Source organism: Haliotis cracherodii, unplaced genomic scaffold, assembly GCF_022045235.1.
Source record: "Haliotis cracherodii isolate W230 unplaced genomic scaffold, xgHalCrac1.p SCAF_1, whole genome shotgun sequence".
NCBI classification, from domain to species: domain Eukaryota; kingdom Metazoa; phylum Mollusca; class Gastropoda; order Lepetellida; family Haliotidae; genus Haliotis; species Haliotis cracherodii.
The window spans coordinates 24,882,808-24,901,017 of NW_027266264.1; the positions used below are offsets into that span (position 1 = coordinate 24,882,808).

Below are 18,210 nucleotides of genomic sequence, written 5' to 3' on the forward strand. Positions count from 1 at the left end.
ACTATTGTTGTAACCACGCCGGCCAGATCTAGTACGTCGTCAATTCAGGGCGGTGTTAAAGTAATATTACAATATCAGTGGATGTAAAACTGATACAATACCACTGATTGCTTGTACAAATTAGTTTTAAACACGCGTACAAATCAGTTCATCGGCTGCCTCTCTGTAGAATTATCTTCCCCTAACCCCTAAAATTGCTCCCGCTCTTTCTGCTTTTTTTAATCTGGAAAGAAAACCTTTTTCAACGCTACTGACTCTCTGAGTATGTATGCGCTTTGAGCATGTTCTCTGTGATATGCCAACTGGAATATAGCGCTATGTAAATGACCTTATAGTATACTATTGTAAATAATCGAGTCTGGACCAGACAATCCAGTGATTGACATCATGAGCATCGATCAACGCAATTGGGATACCCTGACATGCATGAACCAAGTCAGTGAGTGTAGAAATTGACTACCATCACCAGGGAACACTATGTCGAGATGTGGCAGGACATCGTGTGATTGGTGGAAATGGCCAGTGTATGTTACAACGTTATTATATCGCACTATCAACGAGTGGCATTGTAGATTTGTTACACAGGATGGCGACCTTTGTGCCCCCCGTGTGTGACTATAAAAAAATTTCAAGGTCGTCGTTGGAGGCTGAAAGGAGGTAGAATGCTTGCCTAGATCGTTCCAAGGTGGTACACAGGAGGTTCAGACATCGTCATGGACGCCATGGTCGTCGTGAATTTTTGACCATGTTCAAAATAGTCGCACAAAGGTCGCTGAGGAGATTGGTTGCTCTAAGGCGGCTCTAAAGAGTCATAAGGGAGGCACAAACATTGCCGTTGCTGCAGAATGAAGGCACTGTGATCGCCAAATGGTCGCCAGGTAATAGATGCGTTCTGCTGAAATATTTTCCCGTCAATCTGGGCAATGCTTCTGCCTCCCGTGTGCCTCCTTTGGGCGACCAACAGCGTGCATTGAATGCTGGCTGTGGCGAACGCCGTGCCTCCATTCGGCGACCACGGCAACCCTTGAGACACCATGGCAATGCTTCTGCCTCTTTTCTGCCTGCTTTGAGCTACCTGTAGTGCCCCATCAGCCTCTCTTTAAAGAGAGAGCTTGTACATGTACCTGCTGTGTTTCATTGTGGTTGCAGACGCTGAACAACTCGAGCAGTTACTGCTGAGTAACTGCTGGAGCACTTAACCTCGAGCGATCAAAAACTGGCCAGGACGCTCAATGGTCGCCTAAACCCAGAAAATCATGTTTCTATGTAACTGCTCCAGCAGTTGTTCAGCAGTAACTGCTCGAGTTGTTCAATGTCTGCAACCACAATGAAACACTGCAGGTACAAGCCCTCTAATTATAGGCAGGCTGAGGATGCACTACAGGTAGCTCAAAGGAGGCAGAAGCATTGCCATAGTGTCTCAAGTGTTGCCGTGGTCGCCGAATAGAGGCACGGCGATCGCCATACTCATCGTTCAATGCATGCTGTTGGTCGCCCAAAGAAGGGCCCAGATTTACGGGAAAATATTTCAGCAGAACGCATCTTTTATCTGGCGACCATTGGGCGACCACTGTGCGACGTCTGCAACAACGGCAATGCTTGTGCCTCCCTTCTGCCGCCTTTGTGACACCTTGGAGCAACCAACCTCCTCGGCGACCTTTGTGCGACTGTTTTGAACATGTTCAAAACTTCACGGCGACCATGGCGTCCATGGCGATGTCTGAACCTCCTGTGTACCACCTTGGAACGACCTAGGCAACCATTCTACCTCCTTTGAGCCTCCACCAACGACCTGGCAAATTCTATGGTCGCACACGGGAGTCACAAAGGTCGCCATCCCGTGTAAAGGCCCTATAAGATTTTAGGTTTAGGCGACCAATGAGCGTCCTGGCCAGTTTTTGATCGTTCAAAGGTGGCACAAAGGTCGCAGCTCTGTCCATAATTTGATCTTTATCCATAACAGTTTAACTGGGCTCATAGGCCGTGGACATGTCAGGTGATATGAGTGACAAGGGGAGTAATCACATGGAGATCTTAACAATTCAAAGGAACATACTCATTTGATCTCACGATATGACCTTTACATGGATTATTTACACCTCCTTACTCCCTGGCACCTTTTGCGAAAATTGTGCGATTGACGGGTGCTTCCGGTATGACAGGAAGTTACCCTTTTCGTGAACATCTGGTGTCATCACTGACAGCCATTGATTTTCTCAGGTCCTGTATTGCCTTTTATGCCCCAATGAAGCTGTTATGAATACAAATTTGAGACAGATTATTCTATGGCGTCTAGTTTACATTCTTTTAATGAACTTTTGTTTTCTGTGCGTGTTCTCCCAAAAAAGAAAGTATTAATTAGGTAACTCTTTGATAAATATATATATCTAATATAGAGTATTTACATTGGGTCAATTAACCTTTATACAAATAAATCGTCTGTCTGTTTATGGAGTTTGTGATCACTAGATTTGATATTTAATAAATAATATCACAGTCATGTTTTCGTGGCTTGCTTCCTTCTGTGGTAAAGTTCGGACTGCTGGCCATTCCAAAGTTGTCCCTCTGTGTGGTCAAGTTCGGACTGCTGGCCATTCCGAAGTTGTCCCGCCCTGCCTTTATACTTCGCGGACAGCTTTGTCTCAGTACTTGGACATGGTTAAGGCATTCATTGGTGCTGACAAACCTAGAAACATAATCGGGGCGAACTGGGATTCGAACCCTCAATCACAGGTTTCTGGCGTGCCCAAGGGACGCAACTCTGCACAGCGAATCGCGGCGCCTTAGACGACTGAGCCACCCTTGCCCCCTGGTTTACTGTAAAATATAATAGCACTCAATACGCCTTTGGTAACTAATAAGCGATAAGTCGCTTTATTATCTACTGTTTACAATACATACAAATGAGAACGTATTTCTAAATTTTCTATAAACCCACGATCAATACTATCAAAGTTTTACGATGCATGCAACTGCTGGATAGGTAATAAGCCCCGTCCATACACACACAAACAAGACTAAATGTCACAAACTGTACCTGTATTATTCATGAAAGAGAACAGACACGAGCTTGCAACTATCTAAGCACTATCAGGTGCAATTGGTTCAAGGTTACTTGTACCAACGTGAGGGAAATAATCAGTATATTGTTTGGCCTATTCTATAGTTGCACGTTGCAATGTGTAATAGTCTAGCAGTTGGAGAATACCTGATATGCAGACACAGTGTCTCAGGTTTACCGAGTCTTGCTTTTACATGTCAGGACTTTCAGTTAAAATGATCACAAGCTGATGAAATATCGGTTCTCTGTAACTGATGACTGAGACATGAGTTAAAATATCAAAGAACATCAGCTTCACAATCACCATTAATCCCAAGTAATCCCGATGCATCCAGAGAATAACCATTCTCGATTGTCTGTCGAAACAGATCCCATTGGGTGTAAAGGGGCGGCCGGGTAGCTTAGTGGTTAAAGCGTTCGTTCGTCACGCCGAAGACCCGGGTTCGATTCCCGACATGGGTACAATGTGTGAAGCCCATTTCTGGTGTCCCCCGACGTGATATTGCTGGAATATTGCTAAAAGCGGCGTAAATCCAAACTCAATAATTGCGATTGAAGATGAGATATACGTCGTCAGACAACATATGCATCGGTGGACTTTGGCAGCATCAAACAATGATCGATTTCCCATATCAGCGCCTGACAACACCGACAGAACTGACAGAACACATCGTATTGTGTACAACAAGATATAAGCATTGTTATTGACGCGATGTTACGCTGCAAGGACGATTAGGATTCATTATCGTCCCTTGAGTGTACATACTATGAGTAACAAACACATAGACTTCGTCAAGGTCAGACTTCTCGAACTTGTTTGTGGTTAGCAATATTTACATCGTCATTAAGGTCGTTATGTTCATCGATCGCACGCTAATAAGTTTCGTTCAGCATTGGCTGTTGCCATCTTTGATGTCTCTGGCGAGACTGTATTTAATGAGAACTACCCCCAAACTATATATCAGAACAAATCATGTAGATTAATAATGAGTGAGTGAGTATGGTTTTACGCCGCTTTAAGCAATATTCCAGCAATATCACGGCGGGGGACACCAGAAATGGGCTTCACACATTGTACCCATGTCGGGAATCGAACCCGGGTCTTCGGCGTGACGTGCGAACGCTTTAACCACTAGGCTACCCGACGCCCCTCGACGTATGGAGTTGCATCGAACATCATTAATATTTTTTAAAGTTACTGATGTCTCAATGTTACTGAAATGTCCTCCACTTTTGTAAAAAAACTCTTTCGTTGATTTTAAGTTGACAGTGGATTTGTATATGAGCGCGGGCGACAGGATGGATCATGGCGTTGGGGTATAAAGTTATAAGATGCCTGGGGAAAAAATTGTATATAAACGTTCTGTCGCTAGGAGAGCATCGGTAAACACACAGTCGTGCTTAACTACAATGAATTTCTGCAATGCCGTGGTGGCATTAGATGCACTACATGGCTGACATGTTCACTAAATGGATCGTCTTGTCAGGCTCTGTGACATTGCTGGTTGCGTGCCAGGATACCCGGACGGCGTGGGGCGATTGTGATGCAGCCCACGATGACGCAGGTCGGAGGCGATTGCTTCTTTGTGATCACTGAATACGAACCCACAATGAGCCACAAAGGAGGCAGAATGGTTACCTAGGTCGTTCCAAGGTGGCACACAGGAGGTTCAGACATCGCCATGGACGACATAGTCGCCGTGAATTTCTGAACATGTCCAAACAGTCGCACAAAGGTTGCCGAGGAGGTTGGTTGCTCAAAGGAGGCAGAAGGGAGGCACAAGCATTGCCGTTGTTGCAAAATGAAGGCACAATGGTCGCCCAATGGTCGCCAGGTAATAGATGCGTTCTGCTGAAATATTTTCCCGTCAATCTGGGCGATGCTTCTGGGCGATGCTTCTGCCTCCCTAGTGCCTCCTTTGGGCGACCAACAGCGTGCATTGAACGATGTCTGTGGCGACCGCCGTGCCTCCATTTGGCGACCACGGCAACCCTTGAGACACCATGGCAATGCTTCTGCCTCTTTTCTGCCTCCTTTGAGCTACCTGTAGTGCCCCCTCAGCCTGCCCATAAATAGAGGGATTGTAACTGCAGCTTTTCGTTGCCTGAACAACTCGAGCAGTTACTGCTGAATAACTACTGCTGGAACAGTTACACCGATACATGATTTTCTGGGCTTAGGCGACCATTGAGCGTTCTGGCCAGTTTTTGATCACCCAAAGGTGGCACAAAGGTCGCAGCCCTGTGTAAAAGAGGCCTTCAGGGTCGTAACTTTGGAAGTGCGAAATGCGAGCAACATCGCTTATCGAACACCATTCCAAACGGGATTGTACATTTATATCTAAAGAGAAAAGGGATATATGGATCAACTGTTCTATACTGTTATTATTTATGTTTAGAATTGTAAACTGCTAGCTATTGTATCTGCTTCAAACAGGATAACAACGTAAGGTTACGCAAACACATCAAATATCATTGATTTTTGTCAAGATGTGTGATTGTTTGAAGAGAGGATGTTTCCACGGGTATTTGACACACAAAATACTAGTCAATGGCGGACATAATTATAATAACATCATTGAACGAGTAGTACAATTACCGGTGCGCAGGGACACGAACCATCATGAAATGCATGCCCATGTTGGATTAAATATAAAACCGCAACACCATAGAGCAACCAGTCTCCATTATCTGCCGAAACAGGTTTCTTTGGGCGTGAAAATAATGTAACTGAATTATTAAGAATCAGTGATCACAACAGGTGTTTGTGAAAATGGTAAGCATATTTTATCCTGTCCTACTGGTAGTACCCGCCACTCAAAACTACATTGTCCCTATGCTGCATTATATTTCCCATACAGACGCCATTCATTACCTCATCACATGTGTTGTTGGTTCTGTAAGTACATTGTCACCTGTAAACGTGTTCTGGGAATCTGAATCATCACACATACAGGTGTCCGTTCTCACACTTCAGAACCCAATATAACAATACCTCGTGCCCAGGCTGGGGAACAAACAAGCTAATCTCTTGTTCAAATACGATTGGACGTATTCTGCTAATCATCACAGAAGCAATGGTCACTTCACCAATGGTATTGATTGACAATGACCTTGTCAAAATAACTGACACCAAGAAGGTACATAATGTGCTGTCTCGGTGGGAACCGGCAGATGTCGTCCATTTCACTTCTCTCGTATTGATTGCTGTCCGGCTTCTGTGTGTACCACATGTATATTCTATTATAACGATGTCTGAAGGAACACCTTGCGATTAAATTTAGTTTATTTATGTATTCTGAGAGACAGATAGCTGCAAAGAAATCAATTATGTGGATCGCGGTAAACACACTGAAATGTGGCACAGTTTTCTGTTTACAATATTGCCGAGTGTTATTCTTTTTACTGCTTATTACCTTGATTTCCCATTTTAATTATATGGAAAGCAAAATTCGATATATTATTATGCGCCATGACCTGGGCCCATATTCTGCCTCGTTCTAGACACTGCAGTTACCACACCTTAAACTAATCAATGTGTTTTATGGTAAGTATTGTTTTTAAAGGGGCAGCTCCCCTTCAAAGAATAACTGTATATGTGTGCCTGCTATACAGAGGGTAGTGAGAGGTACGTGATTTCCCGAGCCAATAAAGGGATTGTGTGACTAATCAGACTAACAGATGTCACACGCGATGTTCTCATTTGTTTTTGTCCAGGATTGATCAGCGACACTCAAGTCTTCATGTCGGGAACGTGTCATCCACAGGGACTGCTCGATAGCATATGCCATCTGCAATTAGCTTTGTGAAATTACGGCAACAAAAACACATATTCAATAACTATTGTATATCGTCCATGGTGAACATGTATGTAGATGCATATGGATTGTACACGTAGGTAGTGATGGTCTGTGGTGTATATGTAGGTCGTGGTCTGTGCTGTATAAGTAGGTGATGGTCTGTGGTGTATATGAAGGTGGTGGTCGGTGGCGTACACGTAGACGGTGATGGTCTGTGGTGTATATGAAGGTAGTGAGGGTCTGTGGTGTATATGCAGGTGGTGATGGTCTGTGGTGTATATGTAGGTGGTGATGGTCTGTGGTGTATATGTAGGTGATGGTCTGTGGTGTATATGTAGGTGGTGATAGTCTGTGGTGTATATGTAGGTGGTGATGGTCTGTGGTGTATATGTAGGTAGTGATAGTCTGTGGTGTATATGTAGGTGGTGATGGTCTGTGGTGTATATGTAGGTGGTGATAGTCTGTGGTGTATATGTAGGTAGTGATGGTCTGTGGTGTATATGTAGGTGGTGATAGTCTGTGGTGTATATGTAGGTGGTGGTCTGTGGTGTATATGTAGGTGGTGATGGTCTGTGGTGTCTATGTAGGTGGTGATGGTCTGTGGTGTATATGTAGGTGGTGATGGTCTGTGGTGTCTATGTAGGTAGTGATGGTCTGTGGTGTATATGTAGGTGGTGATAGTCTGTGGTGTATATGTAGCTGGTGATGATCTGTGGTGTATATGTAGGTAGTGATGGTCTGTGGTGTATATGTAGGTAGGGATGATCTGTGGTGTATATGTAGCTGGTGATGGTCTGTGGTGTACACGTATATGGTGATGGTCTGTGGTGTATATGTAGGTAGTGATGGTCTATGGTGTATGTGTAGGTAGTGATGGTCTGCGGTGTATATATAGGTGATGATGGTCTGTGGTGTATATGTGGATGATGATAGTCTGTGGTGTATAGGTAGTCGGTGATCTGTGATGTACACGTATATGGTGATGGTCTGTGGTGTATATGTAGGTAGTGTAGGTCTGTTGTGTATATGTAGGTAGTGATGGTCTGTGGTGTATGTGTAGGCAGTGATGGACTGTTGTGTATATTTAGGTAGTGATGGTCTGTTGTGTACATGTAGATAGTGATGGTCTGCTGTGTATATGTAGATAGTGATGGTCTGTGGTGTATATGTAGGTGATGATGGTCTGTGGTGTATATGTAGTCGACGATCTGTGGTGTACACATATATGGTTATGGTCTGTGGTATATATGTAGGTAGTGATGGTCTGTGGTGTATATGTAGATAGTGATGGTCTGTGAGTAATATGTAGATGGTGATGATCTAAGGTGTATATGTAGGTGTTGATGGTCTTTGGTGTATATGTAGGTAGTGATGGTCTGTGGTTTATATGTAGGTAGTGATGGTCTTTGGTTTATATGTAGGTAGTGATGGTCTGTGGTGTATATGTAGGTAGTGATGGTTTGTGGTGTATATGTAGGTAGTGATGGTGTGCGGTGTATATGTAGGTAGTGATGGTCTGTGGTGTATATGTAGGTAGTGATGGTCTGTGGTGTATATGTAGGTAGTGATGGTTTGTGGTGTATATGTAGGTAGTGATGGTTTGTGGTGTATATGTAGGTAGTGGTGGTCTGTGGTGTATATGTAGGTAGTGATGGTTTGTGGTGTATATGTAGGTAGTGATGGTTTGTGGTGTATATGTAGGTAGTGATGGTGTGCGGTGTATATGTAGGTAGTGGTGGTCTGTGGTGTATATGTAGGTAGTGATGGTGTGCGGTGTATATGTAGGTAGTGATGGTTTGTGGTGTATATGTAAGTAGTGGTGGTTTGTGGTGTATATGTAGGTAGCGATGGTTTGTGGTGTATATGTAGGTAGTGATGGTCTGTGGTGTATATGTAGGGAGTGATGGTGTGCGGTGTATATGTAGGTTTCATTAAAGTGGCAAAGGCCTAACAACTGCGTCAAGTTTGGCTTCCCTCCCACATTAAGGTCACATGTGATACGTTGAGACGTTCTGAGTCAATCTACAAAGTATGTATAGCACACCCTTAGCAATTTACACGCATTAGGTACAATACCTTCTATGCTTCCAGGCTACATTAAAACCACATACACAATCAGGCAGCATATGTCTTCAGGCAGCAACTTGACAAGGTATTCTCTGCTGACGAAAATGTCATCATGTATCGCCAACTGAAAGGGCTAACGCTATCATCCATCTTTGCCGAAATGCTGTCAACCATTGGGGATGATGCGCCTTCCTTTGACCATGTGAAGACGTGGACAGCGGAGTTCAAGAAAGGAACGGCGAGGTTGGAAGACGATTGAACATTAGGAAGACCTTCGACTGCCACCTAAGACAAATACGTGAACCTAACAAGGCTAGACGCCGTGGTAACCTCAATAACGGTGTTTTGTTCCATCCGGGACAGTGGAGTGGGAAGGAGTCTGTTGTCGCCATGGATGCAATGCAAGATTGTGGCTTTAAATTCAGTGAACATATTTCGTATTCAACAGATTTGGCACCGTCAGAATTCCATCTCTTCCTCAACTTGAAGCAGGAACTGTCAAGATAATGATGATGTCATTTCCGCTGTGGAGGACTGTGGCTTTGAATTCACTAGATTTGGCACCGTCAGGTTTTCCCCTCTTTCCATACATGAAGAAAAGACGGTCTCGCAGGTAATGTGGAAATGATGATGATGTCATTTCTGCTGGGGAAGATTTATAAAACCAACACGAAGACGCTTGCTTCACTTGTGGGATCCAGGCACTCCAGCTGGATCCCACCCTTTAGCTGAATCTCGGAGGGAACTCAGAATTTTTCAGCCACCCCTCGTCATTTAGTGAGTGAGTATGGTTTAACGCCGCTTTTAGCAATATTCCAGCAATATCACAGCGTGGGACACCACAAATGGGCTTCAAACATTGTACCCATGTTGGGAATCGAACCCGGGTTTTCGGTGTGACGAGCGAACGCTTTAACCACTAGACTACCCCACCGCCCCCCTCGTCATTGAAATCGGAAGGGACCCACTCACCAATTTGCAACAGAAAGACATGAAGCTATGATATCATATTGTTTAATATTTTTCACCATATCAACATATGTATATGAATTATTTTTGACGCTGTGGTTTAACTAATCGATAACAACAAGTACGTAACTTCCTGCGCGTGTCAGTGTGTTCCCCTAATATAGTGAATGCCTAGCAATCACATCCCCCCCTCCCCCCCCCCAACATACACACACACACACCTGGTCCTTTGGCGAGAGAGGCGGTTGGGTAAGCTGGTGGTTAAAGCCTTCCCTCGTCACGCCGTAGAACAGGGGTTCGATTCTCCACATGGGTACAATTTGTTAAGCCCATTTTGGGTGTCCTCCGCCCTTACTGCTCAATGCGGCGTAAAATTATACTCACTTATTCACTACAGGAAGAAGAGTGCGTGAGCGGCATCGGAGACTCTCATGTATGACTACATCATCATTCCCCGTGGGTGTGGGTGTGTCAAGGACACAAGGACAGTCTATAATCTTTTTTATTACATGTAGTAATTAATCCCTTAGTGCCTTAATAGAGGTATGATTATATGTCCAGAGTATTTGATGTGTTGAGTGGTTGCCGATTTACTTTCCGGTATGCATTAGCTGTTTCTAATGCTTTTCCAACAAAAGACACGATTATGCGTCGGGTGGCAAATATCATTTTGAAATGCACACATTTCCGGCATTAAGCGATAATGCATCTTGTCGCCGTTCCGTTGAGAATATCAGCGCCTGTTGACATTGTATTAGTCGTGTAAGTACACATGTACCCAACTTTATATCATGATGTTGAATCGTGAACGAACATTTGTCAGTAATTTCGAGGACGTGACCTTAGGCATCGAGTGAATGAGGGATGGAGTGGAGGAGGCAACAATTATTCTCCATTTTTATGACAAAAATGGTTTGGAATTACCCCAAAAAATCTTTAATGCCACTCGCTGATGGTGTGATATAATAACGTTGCAACATACACTGGCCATTTCCCCCTATCACATGATTTCCTGCCACATCTCGACATAGTGTTCCCTGGTGATGGTGGTCATGTTCTACAATTCCAGTGAGTGAGTGAGTGAGTATGGTTTTACGCCGCAATATTCTAGCAATATCAAGGCGAGGGACACCACAAATGGGCTTCACACATTGTACCCATGTCGGGAAATCGAACCTGGGTCTTCTGCGTGACGAGCGAACGCTTTAACCACTAGGCTACCCGACCACCCCCTACAATTCCAGATAGAGACCTCCACTTCGGGAGGATGATGGGACCTGTGGGAGATTTCTCGCACAGTAAGACAGAGGGCCAATACATTTCAAAATTAACGAAATAATTACTTAGAAATTGTTTATCAGTTTATGAACGGTGAAATACGTGTTTTATGCAGTACGTTTTATGTTTTTCTCTGCATTGCACGTACGTGTGATTTGATAGTTTTGTTTATTCCAAGAAACGAACAGACAGAAAAGAAATTACTCATATCTTAATCAGAGCTGTTTGCTCATAACAGGCCCATCAACATGGGCAAGTAATGTTTAGGTAATTGATAAATAGGTTCGAGTTGGTCCTGTATGATTTGCCTTAATACTCGCCCCAGGACCCGTGAAGATCCGGCGTAGAAAAGGGCTTCAGCAACACATGCTTGCCGTAAAGGCGACTATGCTTGTCGGAAAAGGCGACTAACGGGATCGGGTGGTCAGGCTCGCTGACTTGGTTGAAGCATGTCATCGATCCCACATTGCGAGGATCGATGCTCATGATATCAATCACTGGATTGTCTGGTCCAGACTGGATTATTTACATACCGCCATCATATAGCTGGAATATTGCTGAGTGCGGCGTTAAACAACAAACCAACCAACTTGCCCCGGGACACGCATTCCATAACCCGAGTCGCCAAAGAGCGAGGTGCACGTGCCAAAGGCACAAGGAAGATATGTCACGTGCACCACGCAGGGCCGAGTCACAGCGTTCTCACACTTGAGCACTTGAGTTCTCGAATATATTTTAAAATACGGTGATCAAACACAATGTTGTTTATTTAAGGTGCTATGGTTCTTTGTATGTATGGCATGCTATAAGTAGGTAACTCCCCTCGTAAAACCTCCCTGTGTATTTTCAAAGTCGCTCCCGGCTTTCTATTTGATTGGGGGTGATCGGGTAGCCTCGTGGTTAAAGCGTTCGAGAGTTAGTGAGTTCGTGAGTGAGCATTATTCCAGCACGGCGGGATCCACCAGAAATGGGCTTCACACATTTTTCGGGTGCCGGAGGTTTTATAATTGTCTTATGAAACTCCTGAAAGCATCTGAAAGGAATCCACGAGATTTTAATCTTTTATCATATTCGAGTGATTTCTTTGACTACAACCATGTTGGTAAAATGCACGTTCAGAATAGCTCAGTATTCCTTGGCTCAGAATCAACTACAAGATCAAGAGCGTGATATCATCATAATGGTTAAAAAACTTACAACCGATATCATATGTGATTTGACTTGCTTCCATTAATAACTAAAAGGCGCCGCGTCCGGAGCTAATCAATTTAAAAGTCAGTCATAACGTTTTGATGTTATCCTATTCAAAATGGGACGATATACTAACGATAAGACACTTATAAGGGATAAAAGTGTTACTGAGCTCAGTTTATCGAAAAATATACGCGCTTACTGCCCTAAAAAAACACAACTCGTGTACATTTATTTACACCTACACGCAAATCCAATCAGAAACCAAAACCACTGCTGTCATTCACTGTGCAGTTGTTGCCAAGCAGTCGGGTACTAGCACAATTCAAATAACTCATTCGAAGGTTATGACCCTTGGACGAGATCCGACAAGATAAGCACCTTATTCCAGCTCGTGGTTTCAACAAAGGACTAAACTCCAACCAGTGAGTGAGTATGGTTTTACGGCGTTTTTTGGCAATATTCCAGAAATTGGTTTAACGCATTGTACGGATACCGGGAATCGAACCCGGTCATTTTGCGTGACGAGCGAGCACCTTAACCTCTAGGCTACCCCACCGCCCTTGGGAACGCCTTCGACCCGTGGCATTGGTTTTTTGCTCCCATGTAGGTTTCTTGTGGTTAAATACTGGTAACCGAAATACTGTTTAATGTGGGGTTAAACCGAATTCACCCAATAACGTGTAGATGTTAATTGCGAATGTCTAATAAAAGTACGTCTTTAAATATTGCATGAAAGAACCACCCATCATTCGCTTAGTATTTCTGGGTCACGGTGACCTGCTGTTGTGTCTTTCACAGCTTGTATTGAGGCGCACGTTTGTTAAATGCCTTGTTTGCGCCATATGTGACCGCGCTTTTTAAGGTGAACAACAGTTACTGTCTTGCTATGCATGTATTTGTGACAGTTGCCAAAGATTGAGTTGGATATTCTCACCTTTCGCGGACACCTTGTATCATCACTATTTGTTAGTGATTCATAAAAACATGCTTACAATTTTGACGAATTCAAACAACGGATCCTGTTTATAGCAGAAATGTCTTGTGGTTATGCCGGCGCCTAGAGGCTAAAGTTCTCGCTCGTCACGCCGAAGACCCGGGTTCGATTCTCAACATGAGTCCGAGTTCCCACATGGGTACAATGTGTCAAGGCCATTTCTAGTTTCCCCGCTCTGATATTGCTGCAATAATGCTTAACGCGGCATAAGATCCATCTCAATCGCTAACACTGATGGACATGTGAAGTTATATGTGTCACTTATCTTTCGCTTTCATTCACATAAACCTGGTATTGCTCCCTGAAGCAGATTGATGGGGTTAAAATCAATCCCATACTGAAACCAGGGGTGGTGGGTTCGTCTATCCGTAGTGAGTGAGTTTGGTTTAACGCCGCTTTTAGCAATATTCCAGCAATATAACCGCGGGGACACCAGAAATGGGCTTCACACATTGTACCCATGTCGGGAATCGAACCCGGGTCCTCGGCGCGACGAGCGAACTATCCGTAGAATGAATTCGCTGATCGGAGATTTGAAATCCTTGATTCCGAATATAACTGAATGAGTGTCCGTCGAATTCACACATGAACTAACATAAACACAGCTACACTATCTCTGGGTGTACCAGATTTACGTTGTGTGTATCATCCTCGATTATCATGGGATTATTATCTCCACATTGTTAGGATACATATATATCCATGGATCCATTCGCTACCATTTTTCCATATGAGTGACGTCACATTTCCATCCATAGCGTTTTCTCACACAGCACATGGGACTCATTTGCGTGGACGGCTGTGTTAAGGGTTGGGTCTGTCATTCGAACAATACAGACAACGAAGCTGTTGGGGAATGGGTCCAGGGAATCAGGATTAAAAAAACATAGAAATATAATACACTGGTGATTTGCATGTTTGAGAATAAAACACAACGCGCGAAAACAAATGGCCCAATAAATAAATGAATGAACGAATAAATAAATATATATCCCCTCATTTGATCTGACATGAAGGATCACGTGATCTGTGATGTCTGATCTGAAAGGTCATGAAAAGTGCGGAAGTAAGTGAGACTACAAAGCAGCAAAAGTGGTAATGCTTTTAACAACCTCTCTAGTTTCTTCTACACGGATATTGCCAGTAATAATGTGTGCCGAGCACAAAGGACTTTCATTTCCGCGTAGGCGAAACGCAATAACACTGACCGGGAAGATTAACAAGGGTTGAAACTCGACATCACCCACTGGACCGATCGCACATAAGTCGTAAACTCAATTTACCCATGTTCATTCAACCGGTTGTAAAAATATTAATGTTCACATATTAATCATCAATGCGGTCTGTCATTATCAATTATTTGCAACATATGAAATCAATTTGTTCAATAACCCCAACGTATTTTTGAATATTTCAGATATTTGACATGGGTATGCTTTCCCCTGGGCTACAGGAACACCTGCTTCTGAAAGTGGAAGCTTCAATACAAGCTGGAAATAGAGTTAAGTGCCTCTGATTATAGCTAGCATTATTACGGTATGATAACTATAGTCATAGCGTATGCTGATTTCTTGCATAAATGCATACACGCATAATGCAATACCTCGTCGCTATGTAAATTAACCACAATAAAATATCACTAGAAATCACTGTTGAGTAGAAAACCATTTTCAAAGGCTTTCGCTAATGCATGGATTCAAAGAAATACGTCGTCCCGCCTGTCAATTATACTCAAACTCCTGTCATTATCGCAGTTCGGCATTATAGATTGCCAGCATATCACCGTTATCAATAAATCAGCTCGTGCGTCATTATGGCCGTTACTATAATGTCAATATGGAAACCAGCAGAAATCAAATGCATAACTTAAAGTTTAATTTTCCAAAAATGGGAGAATGTGTCATATTTGAAATGTAAAGTCGACATACGGGTAAGATGGGTGCGCTCTAGTGTACAACGTAGTGTGTGTGTGTGTGTGTGTGTGTGTGTGTGTGTGTGTGTGTGTGTGTGTGTGTGTGTGTGTGTGTGTGTGTGTGTGTGTGTGTGTGTGAAACAACTCGGTAGATCAGAAGCACAGGTGTTCCAGTCATCAAAAGCACAGCATTTGCTGTGCAGAGTAGCGTCCCTTAGTCTTTGGTTCGAATTCCGTTTCCGACTATGATCTATATCATGATCGTGGGAATTAGCTACAGTTTTTCTCGTACATTAACCTGTTACGCCGTGATATAACGTGAATGCTATTCAAAGCGACGTCACTCGCCCGGTCCTATGTTCTGTGGCACGCCAACAAATTAATTACACTTGTGTTACATTAAAACATGTTGTGAAAAGAAATATCCCGGTACACCAACAATACAAGGATAATACGTGTCCTATGAATGAAATAACCCGATATACCAACAATACATGTATAATACGTGTTCTATGAATGAAATAACCCGATACACCAACAATACAAGTATAATACGTGTTCTATGAATGAAATCCCCCCAACACCAACAATACAACTATAAAACGTGTTCTATGAATGAAATAACCACGTACACCAACAATACAAGTACAATACGTGTTCTATGAATGAAATAACCCCATACACCAACAATACAAGTATTATACGTGTTCTATGAATGAAATAACCAGATACACCAACAATGCAAGTACGATACGTGTTCTATGGATGAAATAACCCGATACACCAACAATACAAGTATTATACGTGTTCTATGAATAAAATAACCCGATACACCAAAAATACAAATATGATACGTGTTCTATGAATGAAATCCCCCCAACATCAACAATACAAGTACAATACCTGTTCTATGAATGAAATACCCCGATACACCAACACTACAAGTACAATACCTGTTCTAGGAATGAAATAACCACGTACGCCAACAATACAAGTATAATACGTGTTCTATGGATGGAATAACCCGATACACCAACAATACAAGTATTATACGTGTTCTATGGATGAAATAACCCGATACACCAACAATACAAGTATAATACGTGTTCTATGGATGAAATAACCAGATACACCAACAATACAAGTACAATACGTGTTCTAAGAATGAAATAACCAGATACACCAACACCAAAAGTACAATACGTGTTCTATGAATGAAATAACCACGTACACCAACAATACAAGTATTATACGTGTTCTATGGATGAAATAACCAGATACACTAACAGAACAATAATAATAAGTGTTCTTTGAATGAAATAACCCATTACACTAATAATACAATCATACTACCTGTTCTGGGAAGGAAATTACCCTGTACACAAACAATACCAAACGTTACATGCACTTCCAACCTTTAACATGACCAAGCCTTACTGGTATTAGTACAAGGAATCATCAGTCCACACTTGACGAATGGACAGTACGCCGGGATTAATGAACAATACACCTGAAATAAAGGAGCCATTCAATCCATTACACAAAGTGCTACATACCTTGACGCCGCGTACTTTCTTCTTGGCAATAGCTTTTGGTCTCTCTTTTAGTGACGTCTCTGTCACCGTCTCCAATGTAGTTGACGCTGTTATTTCTACTGATGTGCCAGTTTCCGAAAGACGTCCATTGTCGTTACCCCCATTATGTAAAACTGGTTCACTTTTAACTTTGAGTATACTCTTGAGAGGTGTCCCGTTTAATGTCGTGGTTTCGGGATTAACCTCGCTTTCTGTGGCGGTAGCTGGTCGTTCTTTAGGACGTCCCCCTTGTTCCCCATCGGCCTGGGGTGCTTCCGCCATGGTAGGTTGGAATAGGCTGTTGTCATCCCTTTTAGGTTTGCTTCGAGATACCTGCCATAATTAAGCTCATCAAAGAGCTTGAGATAGGCGAGGCGAAATCGAATCTACACCATCCTACTTTAAGGATCTAAGTCATAAATCGTTACGCCGAGACACACCCTTTGTCGTGCTCCATTTGGCGAATCCAGCACAGGTCGACCCTGCGAGTCGTTCTTTCAAGCATGTGCTATAGGCTACTCATGTGAATGACTACTGCAGATCAATGTTCGTCGCTTCTGCTCTGGCTGTCTAATGGTCCGCCGCTACAGTCTGTCGCTTCCTCCCGTAATGGGTAAACGCACGGACCATCCATCACAAGCTGGGGAGCGTGATGATTAACGGGGTTCCCGGTCAGGACATACGTAAGGACGAAACGCTGACCACTTACACAAGCAGATGCCACTATTGTGCTGACAGACAAGCATTATTACCTTATCCTATAGATCGTGCTCACGAAGAGCATCATGCAGATGTACTTAGGTTGATCGTGGTACCAGTAGATTTCGGTAACCACTGTTTAGACATCACATGTTTACTCTACATCGCAGCGATATTATTGTCGCTAATGTTTATAGGATACCTGTAATCAATAATATACATAATGAAAACATTGTTTGGACAGCGCTGTGGTTGTATCGGAGCTGAGATTGAATTGGCTATCGTTTTAGATAGATGAAGAGTAATGATGCGCCAGTTGGTGTTGAAATAAGGTTCTGTCATTAATGATGATTCAACGCTTGCTGCAGTGTATTGTTGGTACACAGCTGTGCTGTATTGGTTTTATCACCCGGGTCCTATACGCATAGGGAGATCGCGTTTACTCGAATGGCACTTACTTTCTATATCGCCATAACAACATCCTTTGGTATATATTCTGGGAGATTGGGTAGCCGTGTGGTTTATGCGTTCGCTCGTCACGTCTAAGGACCGGGTTCGATTTTCAACATGGTTCAATGTGTGACGACAATTTCTGGTTTCACCCGTTCTTATAATGCGAGCATATGGATAAAGGCAGAGTAAAATATACTCATCCTTTCAAG

At 43.1% G+C, this 18,210-nt stretch overlaps 1 protein-coding gene across 1 annotated transcript in view; it reads right to left on the bottom strand.

Moving 5' to 3' along the window:
- LOC139462302 (uncharacterized) overlaps positions 1 to 17,369 on the bottom strand; it is a 34,277-nt gene extending 16,908 nt beyond the window's left edge. The window contains exon 1 of the mRNA XM_071243932.1: positions 16,832 to 17,369. Coding sequence (XP_071100033.1) covers positions 16,832 to 17,131 — 300 coding nt within the window. The 5' untranslated portion in view covers positions 17,132 to 17,369. The remainder of the gene's footprint in view (positions 1 to 16,831) is intronic.
- Positions 17,370 to 18,210: the final 841 nt, after the last annotated feature.